Source organism: Barbus barbus (assembly GCF_936440315.1).
Source record: "Barbus barbus genome assembly, chromosome: 38".
NCBI lineage: Eukaryota > Metazoa > Chordata > Actinopteri > Cypriniformes > Cyprinidae > Barbus > Barbus barbus.
The window spans coordinates 8,687,630-8,710,866 of record NC_136716.1 but is presented as its reverse complement, the minus strand read 5'-3'; the positions used below and the strand labels follow the sequence as shown (position 1 = coordinate 8,710,866).

The window sequence follows — 23,237 nt, the reverse complement described above, 5'->3', positions numbered from 1 at the left end:
GGGACTTGTTTCAGCTGACTGTGCATTATGAAGTAACGTTACTTTTACTAACTTAGTTAGCTTAGCAGACTTTAAACTGCTCCAGTGAGCGATAGTGTATCATATACCCAGCCACAAATACAGATTTATATGGTTTATGGCACAGGTAAACTGACAGATGTAAACGCTAAAGTTTTAAACACTTGTGTTTGTATGTTTTATCCTTAGGGTTGAGCTAATGCTAGCTGCCAGTGCTAAGTGCTAATGCTAACTAAACATTTCACGAGCCGTCAAATTCGTCGTCTGAAAATATGTGTAGAGGTTTAAAACATGATTTCGGTAAAGTTTCATTTTAGTTTGCCTGTAGTCTTAGTTAACTCACTTCTTGAGTTTAAAGCAACAAGTTTGCGTTGATGCTAATGTTTGTGTATGCTAATGTTGTTCAAAAACAGGACTACAAACACATTTATATATATATATATATATATATATATATATATATATATATATATTAGCTTAATTAACCCGTGTATCTCAAAAGCGTATGAGCTAGCTTCCTAAATATCAGTTTTTGGCGTCATACCCGAACAAACAGTGCCATATTTACTATGGTACAGTAATGGGATCATGGTGAAATTACAGTAACGTACTTACAGGCTTCATCGAAAATACTCTTTAGCAGGTGTCGTTAGACTGTCAAAAACATAAAATGAGTTGAAACATACTACCATACTGTTCTATTTTTTGCAGTGTTTAACTTGAATGCTTTTTGAACAACATACTACTTGTATTGTGTCTACAGTTTAGAATAAATTCTATATGCACAGTTCATGTATGCATAGAATATGTGACTCTGCAGCACAAAACCAGTCATAAGTAGCACGGGTATATTTGTAGCAATAGCCAATAATACATTGTAGGGGTCAAAACTATCAATTTTCCTTTTATGCCAAAAATTATTTGGATATTAAGTAAATATCATGTTTCATGAAGATATTTAGTAAATTTCCTACCATAAATATCAGTTTAATTTTTGATTAGTAATATGCATTGCTAAGAACTTAATTTGGACAACTTTAAAGGCGATATTTCGATTTTTTTTTTGCACCCTCAGATTCCAGATTTTCAAATAGTTGCATCTCAGCCAGATATTGTTCTATCCTAACAGACCATACATTAATGGAAAGCTTATTTATTCAGCTTTCAGATTATCTATAAATCTCTATTTCAAAAAATGTACCCTTGTGACTGGTTTTGTGGTCCAGGGTCACATACGATGACCTTTGCCAAAAATATTTAATCCCACAATGCAGTGCGCTTGACTTGACATTCCATTGCTAGTGTGATGAAGCTGTGTTTTAAGCGTTTTTTTTTGGTTGACTGACTGATGGGACTGCCAGAAGTTCAGCTTTTTTTGTACACAAAAGGGCACAAAAAATAACTGTATTTTCAGGATGGTCACAAGCAATGTTACATTTACATGTAGTCATTTAGCAGTCGCTTTTATCCAACACAACTTACAAATGAGGACAATAGAAGAATCAAAACCAGCAAAAGAGCAAGAACATGCAAGTGCAATGACAAGTCATGGTTATCCTAACGCAGTACACATAGTAAGGGTTTTTTTTTTTTAAAGAAAACGAGTAGATAGAATATAGAAAAAAGAAACCTAGTGTTTTTTTCTGTTTTGTTTTTTAAGAAACAAGTAGGTAGAATAGAAAAAAGAAAGCTAGTGTTAGTTTTTCAAGAAAAGTTAGCAGTTAGAGATTAAATATGCAATTGATAGAGGGTCAAGTGTGTGTGTTTTTTTTCTAAATAAAAAGACAGATAGATAAAATAGAATTAGAATAGAGAGTGCTAGAGTTAGAGGGTCAAATAAAGAATAAAGCAACATCAAGAAGTCATGTGATGACAGTGTAGCATGCTACTGTTGAGACATTTATTGTGCAATGATTCCATCTAGTTTTAAAGTCAGCAAAAAATGGACGTTGCTATGATCTTTTCCTCCATATTGTGACTACTGCAAGAAAAATGAAGCAAAAATGAAAATTCTGTCATTAATTACTCACCCTCATGTCGTTCCAAACCTGCAAGACCTTCGTTCATCTTCGGAGCACAGATTAAGATATTTTTGATGAATTCTGAGAGCTCTCTGACCCTCCCATAGACAGCAAGGATCCTAACATGATCAAGGTTCAGAAACGTTCAGTAGCAAGGACATCGTTAAAATAATCCACGTTACATCATGATTAGTGATTCAACTGTAATTTTACAAAGCTACGAGAATACTTTTTGTGCGCAAATAAAACAATGGCTTTATTCAACAATTCGTCTCCTCCCTATAGCGCTATTTTTAAGAGTATCACATACATAAACAACGTATGCAACGTATGTAGCGGCTACATTGTTTCCATTCAGATCAAAGTTTAAACAACGACGTATCCGCTTACAGTGCTGCTGACACAGAACAGCATATGTTGTTTATGTATGTGAAACTCTCCAAAATGGTACTTCTTTGGTTAGAATAGCTTGCAAGGGTGAGATAATAAACACAATGAGGCCGCAAAAGCGAAATGATGTAAAAGCAAGATGAATTTTTCTGCCCGATGTGATGTTTAATGTGACCGATGACCACTGCAGTCCCATTTAGCCACATGTTAGCAGCTGCCTTTTTAAAAGATATGTAAATGCTTTAAAAATCACAAGAGTGATGGATTTTATGTCATAGAATAAAATGTATCGTGAAAGTATCTTGAGTTTGTATTAACTACTGACCTTATTTCAAGCTTTTAACGAAAACCCATTTGGGTCATTCCGTGTCAACTCAACCAGAGGTCACTATATATCACTATTTTTTTTCTGAAGAAAGATAAACATGTATTGTTATGAAAGCCAAAATATTAAATGTCTTGGATGAATATTTAGGCCTGCTGAGTAATCCACTTTTTTGTAGAGGGGTATCAAAATGGCAATTTTCACCTGAGACTGAGAAGGGTAAAAATTACTTTGAAAATGAGATTGGTTGGTCTATTAGGTTGGTCTTATGATTTTAGATTCTAGTTCTTAATAAACATTTCTTTTGGAATCTTTATTTTCAAGGCCCTGCATCATTCAGTTCCAAAGATATGATGATCTCAATGAGGCTCCATTTTCTGATTTTTGAATAGCCCATATTCAGTGGTTAAAAACCAAATGTTGGTCACTTTGTATACAACTGATACTTGTTTAATTTAAGGAACAATGTCTGAAGAAGAAATAATGTTGAAATTAGAATTGTATCTTGTTGATTTGACATGGAATGACCCATTTTTAAAAACCAATTAACTTAAGGGCGAAAGAACCGAAAGTGCTGTTGTTGTTTTTTTCCTTCAGCTTTTGGCCAAAATTCTTTTTTAATTTTTTTTAAATTCATGTGCCCTTGTAATTTATATATATATATATATATATATATATATATATATATATATATGTATATAAAATAAAGAAGCTAATGTTCACAACAGAATGCCAGTTTACTGCGTACTGTGCTGTGTATACCGTCTCAGAAAATAAGATTGTAAAAGTTAAATGCATTAGTATGGTTCAGTTATTGTCACAGAAATAAATTTGCATTTTTAATCCTATTTTGCTTTCATCAAAGGCTGGAAACAGAAGGTCATGTTGAGCACGTTTCATTGTGGGACATAGTTTTCATACCATTCTGAAAGTTACAAGTGCACATCTCCATGTGTCTGTTCAGAGCCAGGTATGGCGCTATGGATTCAGGCGCAGCAGCTGCAGGGGGATGCCCTGCATCAGATGCAGTCTCTCTATGGGCAACACTTCCCCATTGAGGTGCGCCACTACCTGGCACAGTGGCTGGAGGCACAGCCATGGTGAGGTTTTTTGCTCCGCTAGCAGCTCAGATCTGTGTATGTAATAAAGGCTGTTTACTATCGTAGCTGGGCATGAAATGGGCTGAAGAGTGTTTGTCGTGTGCAGGGATGCCATCGACCTGGAAAACCAGCAGGATGAGTTTAAAGCAAAACGTCTGCTGGATGGTCTGATCCAGGAGCTGCAGAGGAAGGCAGAGCATCAGATGGGTGAAGATGGTTTCCTTCTGAAAATCAAACTGGGTCATTATGCCACACAGCTGAAGGTACAAAAATCAACTGCAGTTTGTTGCAAGAGGTCAGGTCTGAATTTCCTTCCCAGTGGAAGTTTTCATGTGGACAGCAGCAATACTTTATAAAAGAAAAAAACCCTAAATGATCACAATTGTCATCAAGGATATAGATATTGAGGACAAAGCAGTGATGTCAAAAGTTTACTCCAAAATAATTTCAACACAATATTTCATCAGTTGAGCCAAATAGGATATGAATATTACAAGAACTGCTTTTTAATCAGACTATTAGCCTGATTTTGTTTTTTCTGCCTGTATATACTAATGTATATAGCGTGGGTCTCCAAAGTCTGGCCCGCACTGAGGATCTTACGAATTTGGAGCAGAGGTCTTCTACTGTAGTCAACTCATACTCATGTGAGAGTTAGTTGTCATGTAGTTGCAAAGTTACTTGTAGTTGGTAGAATATCTAAAGTGGACCATCAGAATAAAGTATCACCTGAGAAATCTTAACAAAAAAATTTGTCTTGCTGGTAATGTTTGTGTGCGCTAATGTGGTATATTCTGCTTCAAATCTGTTATAAAAACAGAAATAACACTTTTATTTGTTAATAAAATAACATTGGCTCGCTCATCACACACAGACTAAAGTGACACGTTATTCAAGGTCTGTTGCTTACTTCGTTCCAAAAGATTTGTACACCTGTTGAATTGAGTTCATACCCATGACGATCCTGTGTTTTGTAGAGTTCGTATGACCCTTGCCCTCTGGAGCTTGTGCGGTGTGTTAAACACATCCTGTACACTGAGCAAAGACTTGTACAGGAAGCATCCAACGTAAGTCACACACGCAGCTTCATTGGTTGTTTATTTATACTGAGGATATCAAAATTGGATTTTGAGCAAGTGATATCTTGTTTGTTTGTGGCAAACAGGCCAGCAGCCCGGGGTCAGGTCCAGTAGATGGGACCCCTCAGAGATATCAGCAGATCAACCAGACGTTTGAGGAGCTACGTGTTATGACACAGGACACAGAGAACGACCTCCGCAAGCTGCAGCACAGTCAAGAATACTTCATCATTCAGTACCAGGAGAGCTTAAGGATACAGGGTATGAACATACGCTGTCTCATTCTGCACATCCAGTATCATTTATATATCATACACAGTGAGTTTATTCCATATAGTACTTCAACCCCACTGAATGCATGATTCCGATTGGCTGGCAAGCAAATCAGCCTTGAAAAATGGAATGAAAATATGACCTTTGATGTCTACAAATAAGAAAATATGTTTTTGCTTTTTTGGTGACTCAACAAGTAAAAGCAGCCTAATGGCCAAATTAAAGTAATGATGCATTAAAGAGGTCATATGATGCGATTTCAAGTTTTCCTTTCTCTTTGGAGAGTTACAAGCTGATTGTGCATAGATAAGATCCCTGAAGTTGCAAAGACTAAAGTCTCAAAACCGAAGAGATATTCTTTATCAAAGTTAAGACTCTGCCACACCCCCCTAAAACAGCTCATTCAAACACGACCCCACATGTCTACGTCACGATGTGGAAATATTTGCGTAAGGTGTGGTTTCAGTAACTGCAGTAGTGTTGATGCAGCCATGACAGGGAGAAGCTGTGTGTTTCTAGGCAAAAGCACTTTATTTGGCCTTCCGAAAGTAGATGCAACAGAACAGCAACGCATTTTATGGATGACAGTTTCGTGAACCTAGGAGAGGAGGTAATTCTGACTCTGCTATGACAATCTGGCGATTCTGAATCAGCGACTGTATGTATGTTTTGTTATTAGTTGAAGTATTTGCTATTGTCTGTTCAAATGTGGAGTTTTGCGCGTCGTGTGTATATGTGTGTATGTGAGAGAGGGAGACACGGTCACACAACCGCGGCAGTCACATCACAGCGGAGTGTATAGCCCGTCAGAAATAGTCTTAATCGCGGCTTGTTTGCAAACACATACGATCATCATCACTAGGGGTCGCCCGAGATGTGTTTTTCAGGGCCGATACCGATTATTACAGACCAAGTAGACCGATAACCAATACATTGAACCGATATATGTCTGGTGTAAAAATGAATGTCAAAATTAAGAATAACAAGGGCTCTGACAAAAATGGCCTTCCCTAGTGTTGGTTGCACTTCTTACTCGGTAATTGACCAAGATGGCGGCGTGAACACATCGCGAGGCTCAGCGTCTCTCCAGTTTTTGCAATTTTGCAGTATTTTTCCTGCTCATCTCGGGTCTGTTCGCACTGAACAGCTTTGCCTTAACATCATACACCCGACAGGAGCTTTTGGATATCGGTCTGCACTTTTCCAACAGTTTTATAACCAATCATCGACTCATCCCTGAGATCTCCATAACACCCGAGGCTACGCACTCTGCTCGGCCGGGCGGAAGTGCTCACAGGCGGCGCCGAGATCGTAAACAAAGGCGGGGAAGCGCGGAGGACTAAGAGCTAAGCTAAAGCTAACACCGCACCGGCTCTCTTTACCCAGCATTTTCCTCGCTAATGTGCAGTCATTGGTGAACAAAATGGATGAGAGACGACTTTGCATCACCCATAGTAAGAAACTAAAAAAGTTCCTGGGAATCCACATCTCGGAGGACCTGACCTGGACCACCAACACATCCAGCCTAGTCAAGAAGGCTCACCAACGCCTCTTCTTCCTTAGGACACTGAAGAAAAACCACCTGTCTCCGGCCATCCTGGTTAACTTCTATAGGTGTGCGATTGAAAGCATCCTGACCAACTGTATCACAGTCTGGTATGGGAACTGCTCAGTTGCTGACCGCAAGGCACTGCAGAGGGTGGTGAAAATCGCCCAATGCATCACAGGGACACCACTTCCTGCCATTGAGGACGTCCAGAGAAAACGCTGTTTACGTCGAGCTTCCGGCATTCTTAAGGACTCCTCTCACCCTGACCATAGACTGTTTAACTTACTGCCCTCTGGGAGGCGCTTCAGGAGCCTCCGAACAAGGACAAGCAGACTCAGGAACAGCTTTTTCCCTACAGCTGTTTCCCTACTAAACTCTGCCCAATGATACCCCCCTCACGCACCACTATAAAATCTTCACCCCTCCCCATCATTAAATCGATTTAAAAACAAAACAAAAAAACAATCTACACACTGAGTACTATGTACTGGAAATTTTTATTTCTATGCACTTTCAATGTTCATTGCACTAGTGTTTATATATCTTAATGTATATCTTATTCATATCCATTTGTAATTATATTCATAGTTTTTGCTCATAGTGTACATACATTTACTGCACAATCCATCTGTATAGTATGTTCATATCACCCATCTGTTTATCATACTGATAGTATTTAAAAATTTGTAAATTATGTCCATAGTACTGCCTTATCTGTATATTTCTGTACATCTGTAACATATTGTAGACACTGTATATCCTGTACCTCTGCTTATTGCACTTCTGGTTAGATTCTAACTGCATTTCGTTGCCCTGTACCTTACATGTGCAATGACAATAAAGTTGAATCTAATCTAATCTAATCTACTCTTGTCTTCCCCCATGCATCCATCTACAATAAGGGTAATATATAAAGAGAGAGTTAAAAGTGGGGCCACTGTATGCTTCATGATTAAGCCTATGAATACTAAATACCAAAGCTAAACAGCTTGGGGAAATGTAAGTATTTGGCTTCAATAATTTACATGTTAGAAATGTATGTGTAATAGCATAACCTTTCATAATTCTTCATTAATTATTTTCGGTTGACTAAATCATAACCTACAAGAGGGGACTATTCAATTCATCATCTAATGCACATCAATTGATTAATTTAAAAAGCGCAATGTACACTCACCTAAAGGATTATTAGGAACACCATACTAATACTGTGTTTGACCCCCTTTCGCCTTCAGAACTGCCTTAATTCTACGTGGTATTGATTCAACAAGGTGCTGAAAGCATTCTTTAGAAATGTTGGCCCATATTGATAGGATAGCATCTTGCAGTTGACGGAGATTTGTGGGATGCACATCCAGGGCACGAAGCTCCCGTTCCACCACATGCCAAAGATGCTCTATTGGGTTGAGATCTGGTGACTGTGGGGGCCATTTTAGTATAGTGAACTCATTGTCATGTTCAAGAAACCAATTTGAAATGATTCAAGCTTTGTGACATGGTGCATTATCCTGCTGGAAGTAGCCATCAGAGGATGGGTACATGGTGGTCATAAAGGGATGGACATGGTCAGAAACAATGCTCAGGTAGGCCGTGGCATTTAAACGATGCCCAATTAGCACTAAGGAGCCTAAAGTGTGCCAAGAAAACATCCCCCACACCATTACACCACCACCACCAGCCTGCACAGTGGGTAAATATGCTATTTATATGACTGGATTCCGCGATTCCCCCTGCGTTTCCCCCATCTCGGAAACCATAAATAGATAATATTGAGGTTTTTACAACTTTAGTGTAGTGGATTGTAATTTATTGCAACTTGAGCAACGTCTGCTGCTGCCTTTGAGAGATAACTGATGCGTGATGAAGCAGCACCAGTTAGCAAGCGCTTTTGGTGTGAGAGTGCCTTTAGTCTTCCACGTTGATTGGTCGGACTCCTGACTCTAAACAAATCAGATGCGCGATGGGCGGAGACTGCTCTAGGCCATGGAGTGGTGAGTTCCGACAGGCTGCATCAGAGCCAAATAGCGCGTTTCAAAATTAAATAATTTTATCGGCACATCGGTTTTGAAAATGATCGATACCGATTATCATAAAAAGGCTTAATATCGGTGCCAATAATCGTCCAGGCCGATAATCGGTCGACCCCTAATCATCACTGTTGTCTGTCACGCGACTCTGTTCCCTTCTCGGGCTTGAACTGATGGTAAAACTAAGGACATTATTAACGGTCTTTACATTTAATTTGAAAGCTAAAGCTCAGGATTATGGAAAGGAGCGTTAAATTTTTTTGACGCGGCTTGTGGTGTTCGGCCAATCACAATGCACTGGGTCAGTTGGCCAATCAGATCAGACTGCGCTTGTTGGAAGGAGGGACTTTGTAGAAAACGAAGCGTTTGAGAGAGGCGGGTCATAGAGGACCTACAATAATGTACAGTATTTGAAAAATAATGTGTTTTTTAATCATTAAAGCTTGTCAACACATTCTGTTACACCAAATACACAAAATAATGATCTTTAAAAAAGCATCATATGACCCCTTTAACATGGATCTTGTAGTTAAGTGAGTCACATGATTCAGTAGCCGCTCTGGAGTGTGACAACGGTGGAACAACGAAACTCACTGCCACATTATCACAGTATGATGCATATTGACTAGTAAGTCACAACTGTTTCCCAAAACTGTGCTGACATGTTTGCACCCCTGTTGTTGGAACAGCATTAGTTCAGCAATATGGGACTGTTGTTAATGATGTGACACAGAGGTGGTGGAGTAAGAACTACTGCTAATTATTCAATTCAAGATCACAATTAATATAAGACTCTTCAAGTTCATTTACTCAGAAACAACAGAAAATCATTATTTTTAAACATTTACATGCAGTATGTAATTGGTGTAAACTTTGAACTATGTTAGTACTTGCGATGACTTATGAGTTGACTAACAAAGCTTTTGGGAAATGCACGTCTGACTGATTTGGTGAAAAATTTGTCAGACATATTCAAAGTCATGACTTCTTAAGGCCGTTTCACACTGAGCGCGATGCAAAAAAGCGAGGCCAACCGCCAAAAAAATTTAATCTTTTTTTTTTTTTTCTTCACACCGCGAATGATTGTGCTTAGTGTGACTAGCCCCATTAGGGATCTATTGCTTCGATTCAGAAGCGTCATCGCTCCGAACATTCGAGCCGATTCTCGCATTCAGTGTGAAAAGGCCTTTATTTTAGATTGCAATTTTTTTTAACATCCAAGTCTACAATCCACCACGCCAAACAGAGCGTTCCGATGATGGGGGTCAAAACGGGGCAGAAAATAGACTATTGCTTCTAAATTGACGTTTTTTGATGTAAAAATCTTGGGACAATGTTGTCTGGTTTGATGTCCATAGTGATGTCCAATGTGGGAAAAAAAATCATGTTTTGAACATTTTGAACTCAAGCTAAATGAGTCATTCTTTAATAAATGGCAAAAACATGCCAAATTCAACACAGGGAATGCTTTTGAGTAATGAGTCATTGAACTGTGTTTTTGATCAAAGTTTTCTCTTTGTCATATAGCTCAGTTGAGTAGTTTGGCCAGCATTCTTCCAGCTGAGCGTGTTCAGAGAGAATCGGGTCTGCAGAGCAGGAAGTCCACGTTAGAGGCCTGGCTCACACGAGAGGCCAACACCTTACAGAAATACAGACAGGTACACTAAATCCACATGATACACATGTCTGTTTTTTTCCTTACAACAATATGAAATTAGAGGCCAACTGATATGGGTTTTTCTCTTGCCGATGCCGATATTTACAAATCTGGGCAGCCGATGATTTTTTGGGGCCACTATGTATTATTATTTTTTTTTTTTTCCTTTTTGTTTTCCCCCTTCATCTCTTAAAAGAGTTTGAGTAAATGTTTATTGCAGGGTGCAAGATAGTAACAGTAGTAGTAGCCTAATACATGGCTCAGAACTTAAGCACCTTTCTTAAAACAGTTCTAAAGCATGTTTTTTGTTTGTTTGCTGACAGGCACCAGCATTTCCTACAGACTTGCAAATGCAAATTCATTCCCTGGGAGTTGGCGAAATAGCCATGTTCCCCGGTAACGGCTGTAATCAAATAAGCGCTGCTCACACACTACTTTATCAGGCATTACAGGAAAGACGAAAGGAAAATGCAATCAAGCTTTTCTGAAGATGCTCGGTTCTTTTCAAAGACACATTAATACAGGTGCTGGTCATAAAATTAGAATATCATGAAAAAGTTGATTTATTTCAGTAATACCATTCAAAAAGGGAAACTTGTATATTAGATTAATTCATTACACACAGACTGATATATTTCAAATGTTTATTTCCTTTAATTTTGATGATTATAACTGACAACTAATGAAAGTCCCAAATTCAGTATCTCAGAAAATTTGAATATCAATTAAGACCAATGCAAAAAAAAATGATTTTTAGAAATGTTGGCCAACTGAAAAGTATGAACATGAAAAGTATGAGCATGTACAGCACTCAATATTTAGTTGGGGCTCCTTTGGCCTGGATTACTGCAGCAATGCGGCGTGGCATGGAGTCGATCAGTCTGTGGCACTGCTCAGGTGTTATGAGAGCCCATGTTGCTCTGATAGCGGCCTTCAGCTCTTCTGAATTGTTGGGTTTGGCGTATTGCATCTTCCTCTTGACAATACCCCATAGGTTTTCTATGGGGTTAAGGTCAGGCGAGTTTGCTGGCCAATCAAGAACAGGGATACCATGGTCCTTAAACCAGGTACTGGTAGCTTTGGCAGTGTGTGTAGGTGCCAAGTCCTGTTGGAAAATGAAATCTGCATCTCCATAAAGTTGGTCAGCAGCAGGAAGCATGAAGTGCTCTAAAACTTCCTGGTAGACGGCTGCGTTGACCTTGGACCTCAGAAAACACAATGGACCAACACCAGCAGATGACATGGCACCCCAAACCATCAATGACTGTGGAAACTTTACACTGGACCTCAAGCAACGTGGATTATGTGCCCTCCTCTCTTCCTCTAGACTCTGGGACCTTGATTTCCAAAGGAAATGCAAAATTTACTTTCATCAGAGAACATAACTTTGGACCACTCAGCAGCAGTCCAGTCAAGACGCTTCTGATGCTGTCTCTTGTTCAAGAGTGGCTTGACACAAGGAATGCGACGCTGAAACCCATGTCTTGCATACGTCTGTGTGTGGTGGTTCTTGAAGCACTGACTCCAGCTGCAGTCCACTCTTTGTGAATCTCCCCCACATTTTTGAATGGGTTTTGTTTCACAATCCTCTCCAGGGTGCGGTTATCCCTATTGTTTGTACACTTTTTTTCTACCACATCTTGTCCTTCCCTTCGCCTCTCTATTAATGTGCTTGGACACAGAGCTCTGTGAACAGACAGCCTCTTTAGCAATGACCTTTTGTGTCTTGCCCTCCTTGTGCAAGGTGTCAATGGTCGTCTTTTGGACAACTGTCAAGTCAGCAGTCTTCCCCATGATTGTGTAGCCTACAGAACTAGACTGAGAGACCATTTAAAGGCTTTTGCAGGTGTTTTGAGTTAATTAGCTGATTAGAGTGTGGCACCAGGGCCCGGTTTTTCAAAAGGTTTAATCCGGATAAAATTGAACCAGATTTAGTAATCCTTTTTTTTGCAATCCGTGATCATGTAATCCATCTTACTTTTGAGCCAGTTTTTCAAAGCAACATCGGATTGCATCAATCTGATCCGGATAGGAACTTTTCAGGATCACCAAATCTGGATAACCAGTGCTCAAACAGGATAGGAAATCCCAATGTAGAACTATAGATATGTAAAGAGCAACAAGTAGAATAGCCAGTGTGGGGTCAATATAAGTTTATTTTTATTTTAAATGAAAACACACACATTTAAGAAACTAAAAACAAGAAAAACCCCACCCCATCCTCTTCCAGCAGTCCGCTCATCTGAGACCTACAACACAAACACTGTACATTGAGGATATTTATAACAAGTTTCAAATATAGATGTATTGAATTAAAAAAAAGACAATGTCAAATACTCCACAATAATTTTAGACTTCCTCATCTGATGTGGAGAGACCAGCTTGTCTGAGCGTAGCCTTTAGGAGGCGGATCTCAAGTCTGGCCTTGGTTTGCTGCAGTTTGGTCAGAGTCAGTTGTTCCTCTGCCAGAACGAGCAAACAGGACGTGCAACAAGGGACGCAATAGTTAGACACTATTTCTGATTTGGATTTGTTTTGGATTTCAAAAATCAGTGATTGCCATTCTTTGCATTTTTTTGGTTATTCTGTCATCAATACATGCATCACTAATAAATATTCTAAAAACAAAAATATTTTCGATTGTGATGAATATATATATCAATTAGTGACAGAATAAAATGTATTGTTTTTGGTCAATTTTGACAGCTGTTTGGGGGATTATTTTATGAGGCCAAACTCTTTCTACTTTGCTGTAGGCCTATACTGAAAGGCTGAATACGTTAAAGCCTACCTAATCACTGTAGCCTGACGGATGAACAAATAAAATTAAAACCTTATGAATAAATAGGATATCTTGTAAAATACTGCATGATCCAAATATAGTATTATTTGATACATTTTTAAAGTTTTCATTACATTTTGGGCATGAAATCCACGCTGAATCCACCCTTCTGATGGGATCAGTTTAATCCAGATTTTTTGGATCAAAGTGGTCCAAATCCTACAAAAAAGTTCTGAAAAACCCAAACTAAAGGTTTGATCCGGATCAAAACCAAGATTGGATTACGTGATCTAATCCGATTATGTAATCCGTTTTTTCTTTTGAAAAACCCATTTTCAAGATTTGATCCAATCCGTTATCCAAAATCCTAGTGGATTACTTTTGAAAAACCGGGCCCTGGGGTCTTCAATATTGAACATTTTCACAATATTCTAATTTTCTGAGATACTGAATTTTGGACTTTCATTAGTTGTCAGTTATAATCATCAAAATTAAAGGAAATAAACATTTGAAATATATCAGTCTGTGTGTAATGAATGAATCTAATATACAAGTTTCACTTTTTGAATGGTATTACTGAAATAAATAAACTTTTTCATGATATTCTAATTTTATGACCAGCACCTGTATAAAAACACCCGCGTTGTGTTTTGATTTGAAATGTGCAGTGCTCAGTTTATTCAAGGAAGTATAAGCCTTTTGGAAAATGTATTTGTGACGGTCAGTTTTGATATTGTGACGAGCCGCCACAAATAACTCCATGTATGGGAAACACTGGACACTGCTAAAAGTCAAATGGCCATAATCTAAGTGATAACAAAAATAAAAAAGTTCACTCATAATCATGGAGGCTATTGTCGGACCAGCACACACATTTCATGAGTATAATTAGCCCAGAAGTTTTGTCTGAATTGCACGTGTTTCTACTTTCACATGCAAATGTACGGTGGCCGAGAAGTGCAAAGCAAATCACGATTCTGAAAACAAAATAACAAATTACAAATGCAAATCTAAAAAACTAAATAATTGAGAAAGCACACCAACAATTCCGAAAACATTATAACAAGTCAGAAAACACAACGACAAATCAGACAAACCGGAAGAGGTAGGTATAGTTTGAGACAGCGGCATTCGTATCGCATCGGAAAGGCATTTATTTTCAATAAAAATTAAGGAAATAATCAAAAAATTGAAAAAGTATCGGGTAGGGTTAGGGTAGGAGTAGGAGTAGGGAGGGCTTTATTGTACCAATAAGGTGGCATCAATTTTAATTAAAATTATAATTTACACTCAATACGTTATTGCATTCCGTTTTTTTTTTGTTTTTTTTACTACAATACTGAGGCTATTTTCACTTAGTGTAAATACGTTAGCTGCTATCGCTATTTGACATAACTGTCAAATTTACCGTCACTCCCATAGACACTGTATTAGAAACACCCTCGCATTAGCCTTAAGTTTTTTTTGTATTCTGATTCAAAGGTAATATAATACAGAGTACAGTGTTGTAAATGTACATGCATGTATATTTTTAGGCAGCAGCTATTTGCATGGTAAATAGCGATAGAAGCTATTTAACGAAGTGCAAATACCTATTTACATGTTATGTAATATGTATGTTATGTAAGTCATGTTAAAATAGCAGGATTTTGTGCTATGTATACTACTTGTTGCAAATAGTGGCAATTATCTGCACCTCAGTATTGTAGTAAAAAAAAAAAAACAGTATGCAATAACATTCTGAGTGTAAATTATCATTTTAATTCAAATTATTAAATGGATGCCACCATATTGGTACAATAAAGCCCTCCCTACTCCTACCCTAACCCTACCCGATATTTTATTTTCAACTTTTTGATTATTTCCTTAATTTTTATTGAAAATAAATGCCTTTCCGATGCGATACGTGATTTGAAAAGGGAGAAAAAAAAAAGTTCGGCAAAAGGCGGGATCGAACCCGGGTCGATCGTGTCAAAACACACGATAACACACGATTGACCATCTGCGCCTCTGGAACTGATGCTTCAGTTGACTCTGCTGTTCTTTTTGTTCTTCCTGTACACCTTGATTGACATGTCTTGTCCGGTCAGTGGTGAGTAATCTATTCCCAAACCAATGGTGCTTTCTCAAACTACACCTACCTCTTCCGGTTTGTCTGATTTGTCGTTGTGTTTTCTGACTTGTTATTTTGTTTTTTAGATTTGCATTTGCGTTTGTAATTTTGTTATTTTGTTTTCAGAATCGTGATTTGTTTTGCACTTCTCGGCCACCGTACAAATGACTTGTTGCACTTATGAATATAAGCACAGTCGGTATCAATTCTAGTAGGGTAAAACGTAATTATGCTTCCGAAACGGTATGTTTTCCTGTGTGTGAAGGCACTGCTGCAGAGTGTGAACTGCTCCGTCTCTCGCAGCCAGATTCGCATGGTAGTGTATGGCATTCCACACCACAAGAACCACAACAACGCTTAGCTGCCCATAGATGCGCCTGCCTATAAATCAGCCTAATTTGCAGCACAATCGGCTGGCCGATCACTCATCACTCACTCGACCTCTATATGAAATCAGTAACAAACATTTGGTGTAAACCAGAAGCAAAATTTTCCATCATAATTCTCCAATGGTTGAATAACAATGTATGTTTGTGCATAGGAACTGGCAGAGAAGCATCAGAAGACTCTAGCTCTGTTGAGGAAACAGCAAACTGTGATCGTAGACGATGAACTGATTCAGTGGAAGAGACGACAGCAGCTCGCAGGCAATGGAGGACCATCAGAGGGAGGACTGGACATACTGCAAGCCTGGTACTGATGCACACTGGGCCTGAGGGCTTACCATAGCCTTTTATTTTTATAAGCTAATTAATATGACTTACCTTGGCAGGACCTCTAAGACCTGGTGCACACCATACAAAAAGGCTAAATGGTTTCTGTCAACTATTGACATATCGAAGCATTAGTTATCAAAGTGTAAATCAGTATACATTTCCATATTTTTCTGATAAAGTTTCACCTGAATATAAGTCACACTGGGTCACAATTAAATTGAGAGAGAAGAACATATCTCATTTTATTATTGCATTCAAAAATAAAGTAAAATACCAGTTAACAAAATTTAATTTAAAATTCTAAACATATATGTATAAATACTAGCAAAAAAAGAAACATCCTTTTTTCAAGATTTTTTTTAAAGATAATTCTATAAACTCCAAATAAGCTTTGCAGATCTTTATTGGAAAGGGTTTAAAGAAGGCAGGAAATTAACCTTAAGAACTTGCAAATGCCTTGGTGGAAGAGTAGGGCAAATCTGGTTCAGTCCATGAGAGTGAACTGTAGTACTTAAAGGGGATGCTAAATTCGCTTTTCAAGTTGTTTGAACATAAATGTGTATTGGAATTGTGTACACATCCATCCTATAATGATAAAAATCTACCCAGTGTTTTTTTTTTTAAATCCCTATTTTAAAATCCCCTTTCTCAAATCAGGCTGTTCTGAGATTCCTGTCAGAATGACGTAGTTCTGCACAGACCGCTCCCACAAGAGTTGATTGACAAGGCAGTCTTACCTAAGACCCGCCCTGGGTGAGCTGAGAGCTGTCTGCCTCCAGTTCATGGGAAGACAAGATTTCTCAGATTAAGTGATTGAGGCGTTTTGTTGTTGCATGTAATAATGAATAAAGCAGTCATTTACTCCTGACATCTGAGCTGCTGAAAGGATTAACGTTACTTTCGCTTTGAAGTGAATGCGCCGATCCCCAATCTGCCTAAATGCGTCTATGTTCGTGTGAAACATTAGTGATCCAGCTTCATCTAGAAGGGAGTATAGCGGTTTTTTATGAATCTTTGAAAATCGCCTTTCCTAATATGTGCTAGTTAGCCAGTTTCACGGCTAAAATAAACAGTACTGCTCGTCACTCCACGGAAGAGAGGGGCGGGGTCAGCAGAGATGAACATTTAAAGGGACATGGACTAAAAAACGGCTTGATGAAAACAGAGCTGATTTTGACAGGGTAACCATTACCATTGAGAAATTTTAACCAAAGTATGTTATAGACTTTTCATTAAGACCCTAAAGATTCATATCAACTTGTGGAAAATGGGCATCCGATGACCACTTTAAAGCACATGGTTGCCACACAACATACTGACTGCCATTTTTTTTAAATTGACCACTCCATTGTTCATGGTCTGTGACAGAAATGTAATATAAATGTTATATGCAAGTTGCACTGCTTACAACTTTCTTTGAACATGTTGGTGGTACAGTACATCATGTTTTTGTTTTGGGAATGCAGGTGTGAGAAGTTGGCCGATATGATCTGGCAAAACAGACAGCAGATTCGCCGAGTTGAACACCTGACACAGCAGCTGCCCATTCCTGGACCCACAGAAGAACTGCTCACTGAACTTAACTCTACTGTCACAGATGTCATATCAGCACTCGTCACCAGGTGTGTACTCAGTCACTGCCATCATTGGTCACTATTGTCTCTCTCAGAGAAGCAATGTTTTTAGCAGTGTTTTTGCTTCTGGTCTCTCCGCAGCACATTTATAATTGAGAAACAGCCTCCTCAAGTGCTGAAGACTCAAACCAAATTTTCAGCAACGGTTCGCTTGCTGGTCGGAGGGAAACTCAATGTCCACATGAATCCTCCACAGGTTAAAGCCACCATCATCAGTGAACAGCAGGCCAAGGCCTTACTAAAGAACGAGAACACCCGCAAGTAAGGTTACAAAACAATAACTACATTCAGAAGGACTCTTACACTTCCCCTACTCAAATAAGATTGAGACACTTTTCAGCAGCAACTCATTTTCTTTAACTACAGAAATAAAAACCAAGCAACTGACATGGCCTCATTTGGCTTTGACTGAAACTTGACATGGAAGAGATTTAGCACTTTTCACTTTATTGTATAACACCAGGGACCTGTGCCAAGAACAGAAGGCAACTATAATAATCAAGGTTTGAAACAAACATTTCACTCACCAGACAATTTGGCAGCTAAGTTAAGGGGAAATTTACATGATACAGGGCTCCAAACTGCGACTAAAATGGTCGCATTTGCGACCAAAAATATTAATTTGCGAGTGAAGTTTTTGCTGAGGTCGCCACTGGCGACTATATATAATTTGCATGAAAGGACTTTTTTCCCGATTGTTTTGCGCTCACATCTTTTGTTATGTTCACGTATTAAACTTACATAAGACGATGCGCATCAAAGTTTTACTGGAAAAGAGTTTCAAACAGTCCTCGTCTCTGCCGCACACAGTCTGCTGAACGCAGTGAGAGAGACCTGAAAGGGCCTGTTTACACCTGGTCACTTCATGCATTTTCTCTGATCGGATATCTATAGGATTTGTTAAAACGTTTCCCCATTTACACTTGGCAACATAAATGTGTCTTCGCAAAACGGATATAAATCCGTTCTTCAATTCCCGCTTCATATGCAAATATAACGGAGTTCACGTCAATGAAAGCAATGGATAATTTTATTAATTATCAGCTAATTTCAATATCACAGACCGCAACAAGAGAGCGCGCGGCATCAGCACTGGAAAGATAGGCTAGTCTCGCTACTTTTAATGAAGAAGATTGTGTGTTGAGCGTCTGCGACTTACTTTCAGGTTCATTCAGTTTGCGCGTCGCTTGCTGAAGAAATACTCCGCTACTCATCCGCGGTGATGCTTGTTGCATTGCGCTGTCATATCTGACTATAACATGCCATATAGCCTATAAAACGCTCTCACACGTCTATTATTTTAATATTATGGGAGGAGTAAAATTACCATATGTGGTTTCAACAACCAGATGCATTTACACTTGGCCGGTTTCGCCCAGACCACCTCCTGAAGTGGTTCGAGCGATTGGATTTATATCCGTCTCGAATGCGTTTCGGACGGCATTTACACCTGGTCTTTTCAGGATCAGATAGCTATCCGATCAGGAAAAAATGCATGAAGTGGCCAGGTGTAAACAGCCCCAAAGTGCAAGTGCAGAAAAGCCGTGTCTATTTCGTGCACAACTTGAACAAACTTCAACAGGTAAAGCTATCAGCTCTGTGCATACTGGCAATATCGTCAACAATTCTCATTTATAATCATTACTAATATGGCTTCTTCTTATCGAGATCTTAGTCTATATGCTGTGTTCTGTTAATGCATGGACTTCCTGTTATTTGAAGCGCACTTGCCATCTAGTAATCGCAAAAAGCTTTGTGCTGTCTTACTTTTTAATAAACAAAGTATCAGCTTTAAAATGCTACGAAATTCAAATTATGCGGTTTGGGTGCTCTTTAATGCGTACCACAAGCGCACACTTTCGGTAATATAAACACCAGTACCCCGCGTCTACACGGTCCGTGTATGCGTCCGGATCGCGCGAGCGGAGAGTATCGCACTTAATGCTCAGGTGCGATCTCTTTAGCACCTCAGTTAAAGCAGCAAGTGAACCCATTATATATTTCGATTTACTACTATGAAATGAACATGATCAAAAGGTAGGCAATAAGAAAGCCTATAGTACAACTTACTGAAATGTTTTATGTAAAAGCTCATTCAGTGTTTCAAACTGAGGAAATGTATAAAGCTTGTAAACATTGCATTGTAATACATTTACCTCAGAATAACCAATCAGTGTCCATAAACTCATCAGTCAGCTTGAAAAATAACTATAAAGAGGAGCGTTTTGCTATATTTATGCGCTGTTGCATATTAATATTTTTACTTATTCTGTTGTACATGATTCAACTCCTCCTATAAAATTGCATTTTACTAATGAAGAAAAACAGACTGAATGTGTGAAAGACGTGACAACATTTATAGGATGCACTGCACTCAGTTGCCAAGTGATGCTTATGGTCCATGATATTGGTACAGATTCTGTGTAACGAACAATTCTTTGTGACTGTATATTTCAAGTTGTAAAAGACATTTAATTCACACTTTAAGTGAACCTTAGTCCCCCGGTCGACCTGATCATCTACAAGATGGATTAAAATGCTGATAAAGCCTAGAAAAGATAAGACATAAACACAAGACAAAATGATTGAAATGTTAAAATAGGGGGGGGGGAAATAAAATGATAATAAAATAAACCACTTTTATTCTGTGGCACCTAAAAAAATAATTTGGCGCCTAAGTTTTTCTTCTATAGGAGCCAATGGCTCCTTACTCGATTTTTTTGTCTGGAGCCCTGTGATACCTTTAACTAAAAATGCAAAACTTATGCATTTTGGCTGCTCATTTACAGTTGGGCAAAAAAGTATTTAGTCAGCCACCAATTGTGCAAGTTCTCCCACTTAAAAAGATGAGAGAGGCCTGTAATTTTCATCATAGGTACACTTCAACTATGAGAGACCGAATGGGGGAAAGAATCCAGGAAATCACATTGTCTGATTTTTAAAGAATTTATTTGCAAATTATGGTGGAAAATAAGTATTTGGTCAATATTCATCTCAATACTTTGTTATATACCCTTTGTTGGCAATGACAGAGGTCAAACGTTTTCTGTAAGTCTTCACAAGGTTTTCACACACTGTTGCTGGTATTTTGGCCCATTCCTCCATGCAGATCTCCTCTAGAGCAGTGACGTTTTGGGGCTGTCGCTGGGCAACACGGACTTTCAACTCCCTCCAAAGATTTTCTATGGGGTTGAGATCTGGAGACTGGCTAGGCCACTCCAGGACCTTGAAATGCTTCTTACGAAGCCACTCCTTCGTTGCCCGGGCGGTGTGTTTGGGATCATTGTCATGCTGAAAGACCCAGCCACGTTTCATCTTCAATGCCCTTGCTGATGGAAGGAGGTTTTCACTCAAAATCTCACGATACATGGCTCCATTCATTCTTTCCTTTACACGGATCAGTCGTCCTGGTCCCTTTGCAGAAAAACAGCCCCAAAGCATGATGTTTCCACCCCCATGCTTCACAGTAGGTATGGTGTTCTTTGGATGCAACGCCGCATTCTTTCTCCTTCAAACACGACAAGTTGAGTTTACCAAAAAGTTCTATTTTGGTTTCATCTGACCATATGACATTCTCCCAATCCTCTTCTGGATCATACAAATGCTCTCTAGCAAACTTCAGACGGGCCCGGACATGTACTGGCTTAAGCAGGGGGACACGTCTGGCACTGCAGGATTTGAGTCCCTGGCGGCGTAGTGTGTTACTGATGGTAGCCTTTGTTACTTTGGTCCCAGCTCTCTGCAGGTCATTCACTAGGTCCCCCCGTGTGGTTCTGGGATTTTAGCTCACCGTTCTTGTGATCATTTTTACCCCACGGGGTGAGATCTTGCGTGAAGCCCCAGATCGAGGGAGATTATCAGTGGTCTTGTATGTCTTCCATTTTCTAATAATTGCTCCCACAGTTGATTTCTTCACACCAAGCTGCTTGCCTATTGCAGATTCAGTCTTCCCAGCCTGGTGCAGGTCTACAATTTTGTTTCTGGTGTCCTTCGACAGCTCTTTGGTCTTGGCCATAGTGGAGTTTGGAGTGTGACTGTTTGAGGTTGTGGACAGGTGTCTTTTATACTGATAACGAGTTCAAACAGGTGCCATTAATACAGGTAACAAGTGGAGGACAGAGGAGCCTCTTAAAGAAGAAGTTACAGGTCTGTGAGAGCCAGAAATCTTGCTTGTTTGTAGGTGACCAAATACTTATTTTACAGAGGAATTGACCAATTAATTCATTAAAAATCCTACAATGTGATTTCCTGGATTCTTCCCCCCTATTCTGTCTCTCATAGTTGAAGTGTACCCATGATGAAAATGACAGGCCTCTCTCATCTTTTTAAGTGGGAGAACTTGCACAATTGGTGGCTGACTAAATACTTTTTTGCCCAACTGTACATGACAAATGGAGTTTTGGGAAAATGCAAACTTGTGAAAATGGGTTTTGAAGTCTTTGTGTTAACTACAAAAACATGAATTTGTGTAAACGGTGACGTTTCCACATACGTATTACGTGTTCACTCTATATATGTGCGTGGATGCATAGTGTTTCTTTGCAGGGTGTAGTGTTGTCACGATACTGGAATTTCTAACTTCGATACGATACCTTGAAAAATATCGATATTCGATACCATTTTCGATACCACAGAGAAAAAAACTGGCACAATATTAAGGGGGTAATTTTTTAAATTTAAAGATAAATGTAACAAGTCAAGAACATGCGGTATATTTTACATGAACAAGAAAATGTCTTGAGGTACTGCATTTGTTGATTTATTTATTCATCTTTTATTAATCTTAGTTAAATGTTAATTGAAACTAACGTTTACTAATACATGTACTAATTAAAATCCAAAGTTCTATTTGTTGATATTCTCATTTGCTTCATAACCAAAATATTTCCAGATATAGGGCCCTATGAAATCCGTTTTATTTTTCCCCAAATTCCGTTTTATTTTTTTCTACATTCAATTTTTTCCATTTTAACTTTTCTGGATTCCGTTTTTTTCCGTTTGAATTTTTCTGGACTCTTTTTTTTTTTTTTTATAGTCAAATTAAATGCTATTAATCTAAAAGCATGTCTAATTCATTAAAATCATGAAAATTATACAATTTAACATTTAATTTATTAAAAGTGTAACAAAAATGACACGTTTAGGGCCGTATGAAATGTTTTATTTTTTTCTCACCTTATGTTTTGTTACCAAATTCTGTGTTTTAGCATGTCTATTATTTGAATGCATACAAACAATTTTTATTTATTCTTACAGTAGCCTTATGAAATGTGTTTTCCCCCTCAGAAATTCTGTGTTGTGTATTTAAATTTTACTGGATATCAGATGAAGGCATAAAACAATTTTAATTAATTTATATTTGAATTAATGAAAATTAAACATTTACATTTTTGGCAAATGAAGGGGATTTACTATTAAAATAAAAATATTTTGTGATTATTTCTTTAAAAAAAATGAACAGTAGTAGTAAGTAGTAGTATTATGTACATTCTACTAAATAATAGTAATATAGCCTATTTCTGACACACGGTAAAAGTTAAACCGAACTTTTAT

At 38.4% G+C, this 23,237-nt stretch overlaps 1 protein-coding gene across 2 annotated transcripts in view; it reads left to right on the top strand.

Annotated features, from left to right (window-relative positions):
• The window catches only part of LOC306857392 (signal transducer and activator of transcription 5B-like), a 46,047-nt gene that overhangs the window by 183 nt on the left and 22,627 nt on the right, over nt 1-23,237 (top strand). For both annotated transcript variants that reach the window (XR_013783104.1, XM_079397315.1), the window contains exons 2-9: nt 3,719-3,854; nt 3,961-4,117; nt 4,832-4,921; nt 5,020-5,194; nt 10,310-10,440; nt 15,876-16,027; nt 17,517-17,672; nt 17,766-17,945. Coding sequence is in view for 1 of the 2 variants with exons in the window: in XM_079397315.1 (XP_079253441.1) it covers nt 3,727-3,854; nt 3,961-4,117; nt 4,832-4,921; nt 5,020-5,194; nt 10,310-10,440; nt 15,876-16,027; nt 17,517-17,672; nt 17,766-17,945 (1,169 nt within the window). In the remaining variant the exon portion in view is untranslated. The remainder of the gene's footprint in view (nt 1-3,718; nt 3,855-3,960; nt 4,118-4,831; nt 4,922-5,019; nt 5,195-10,309; nt 10,441-15,875; nt 16,028-17,516; nt 17,673-17,765; nt 17,946-23,237) is intronic.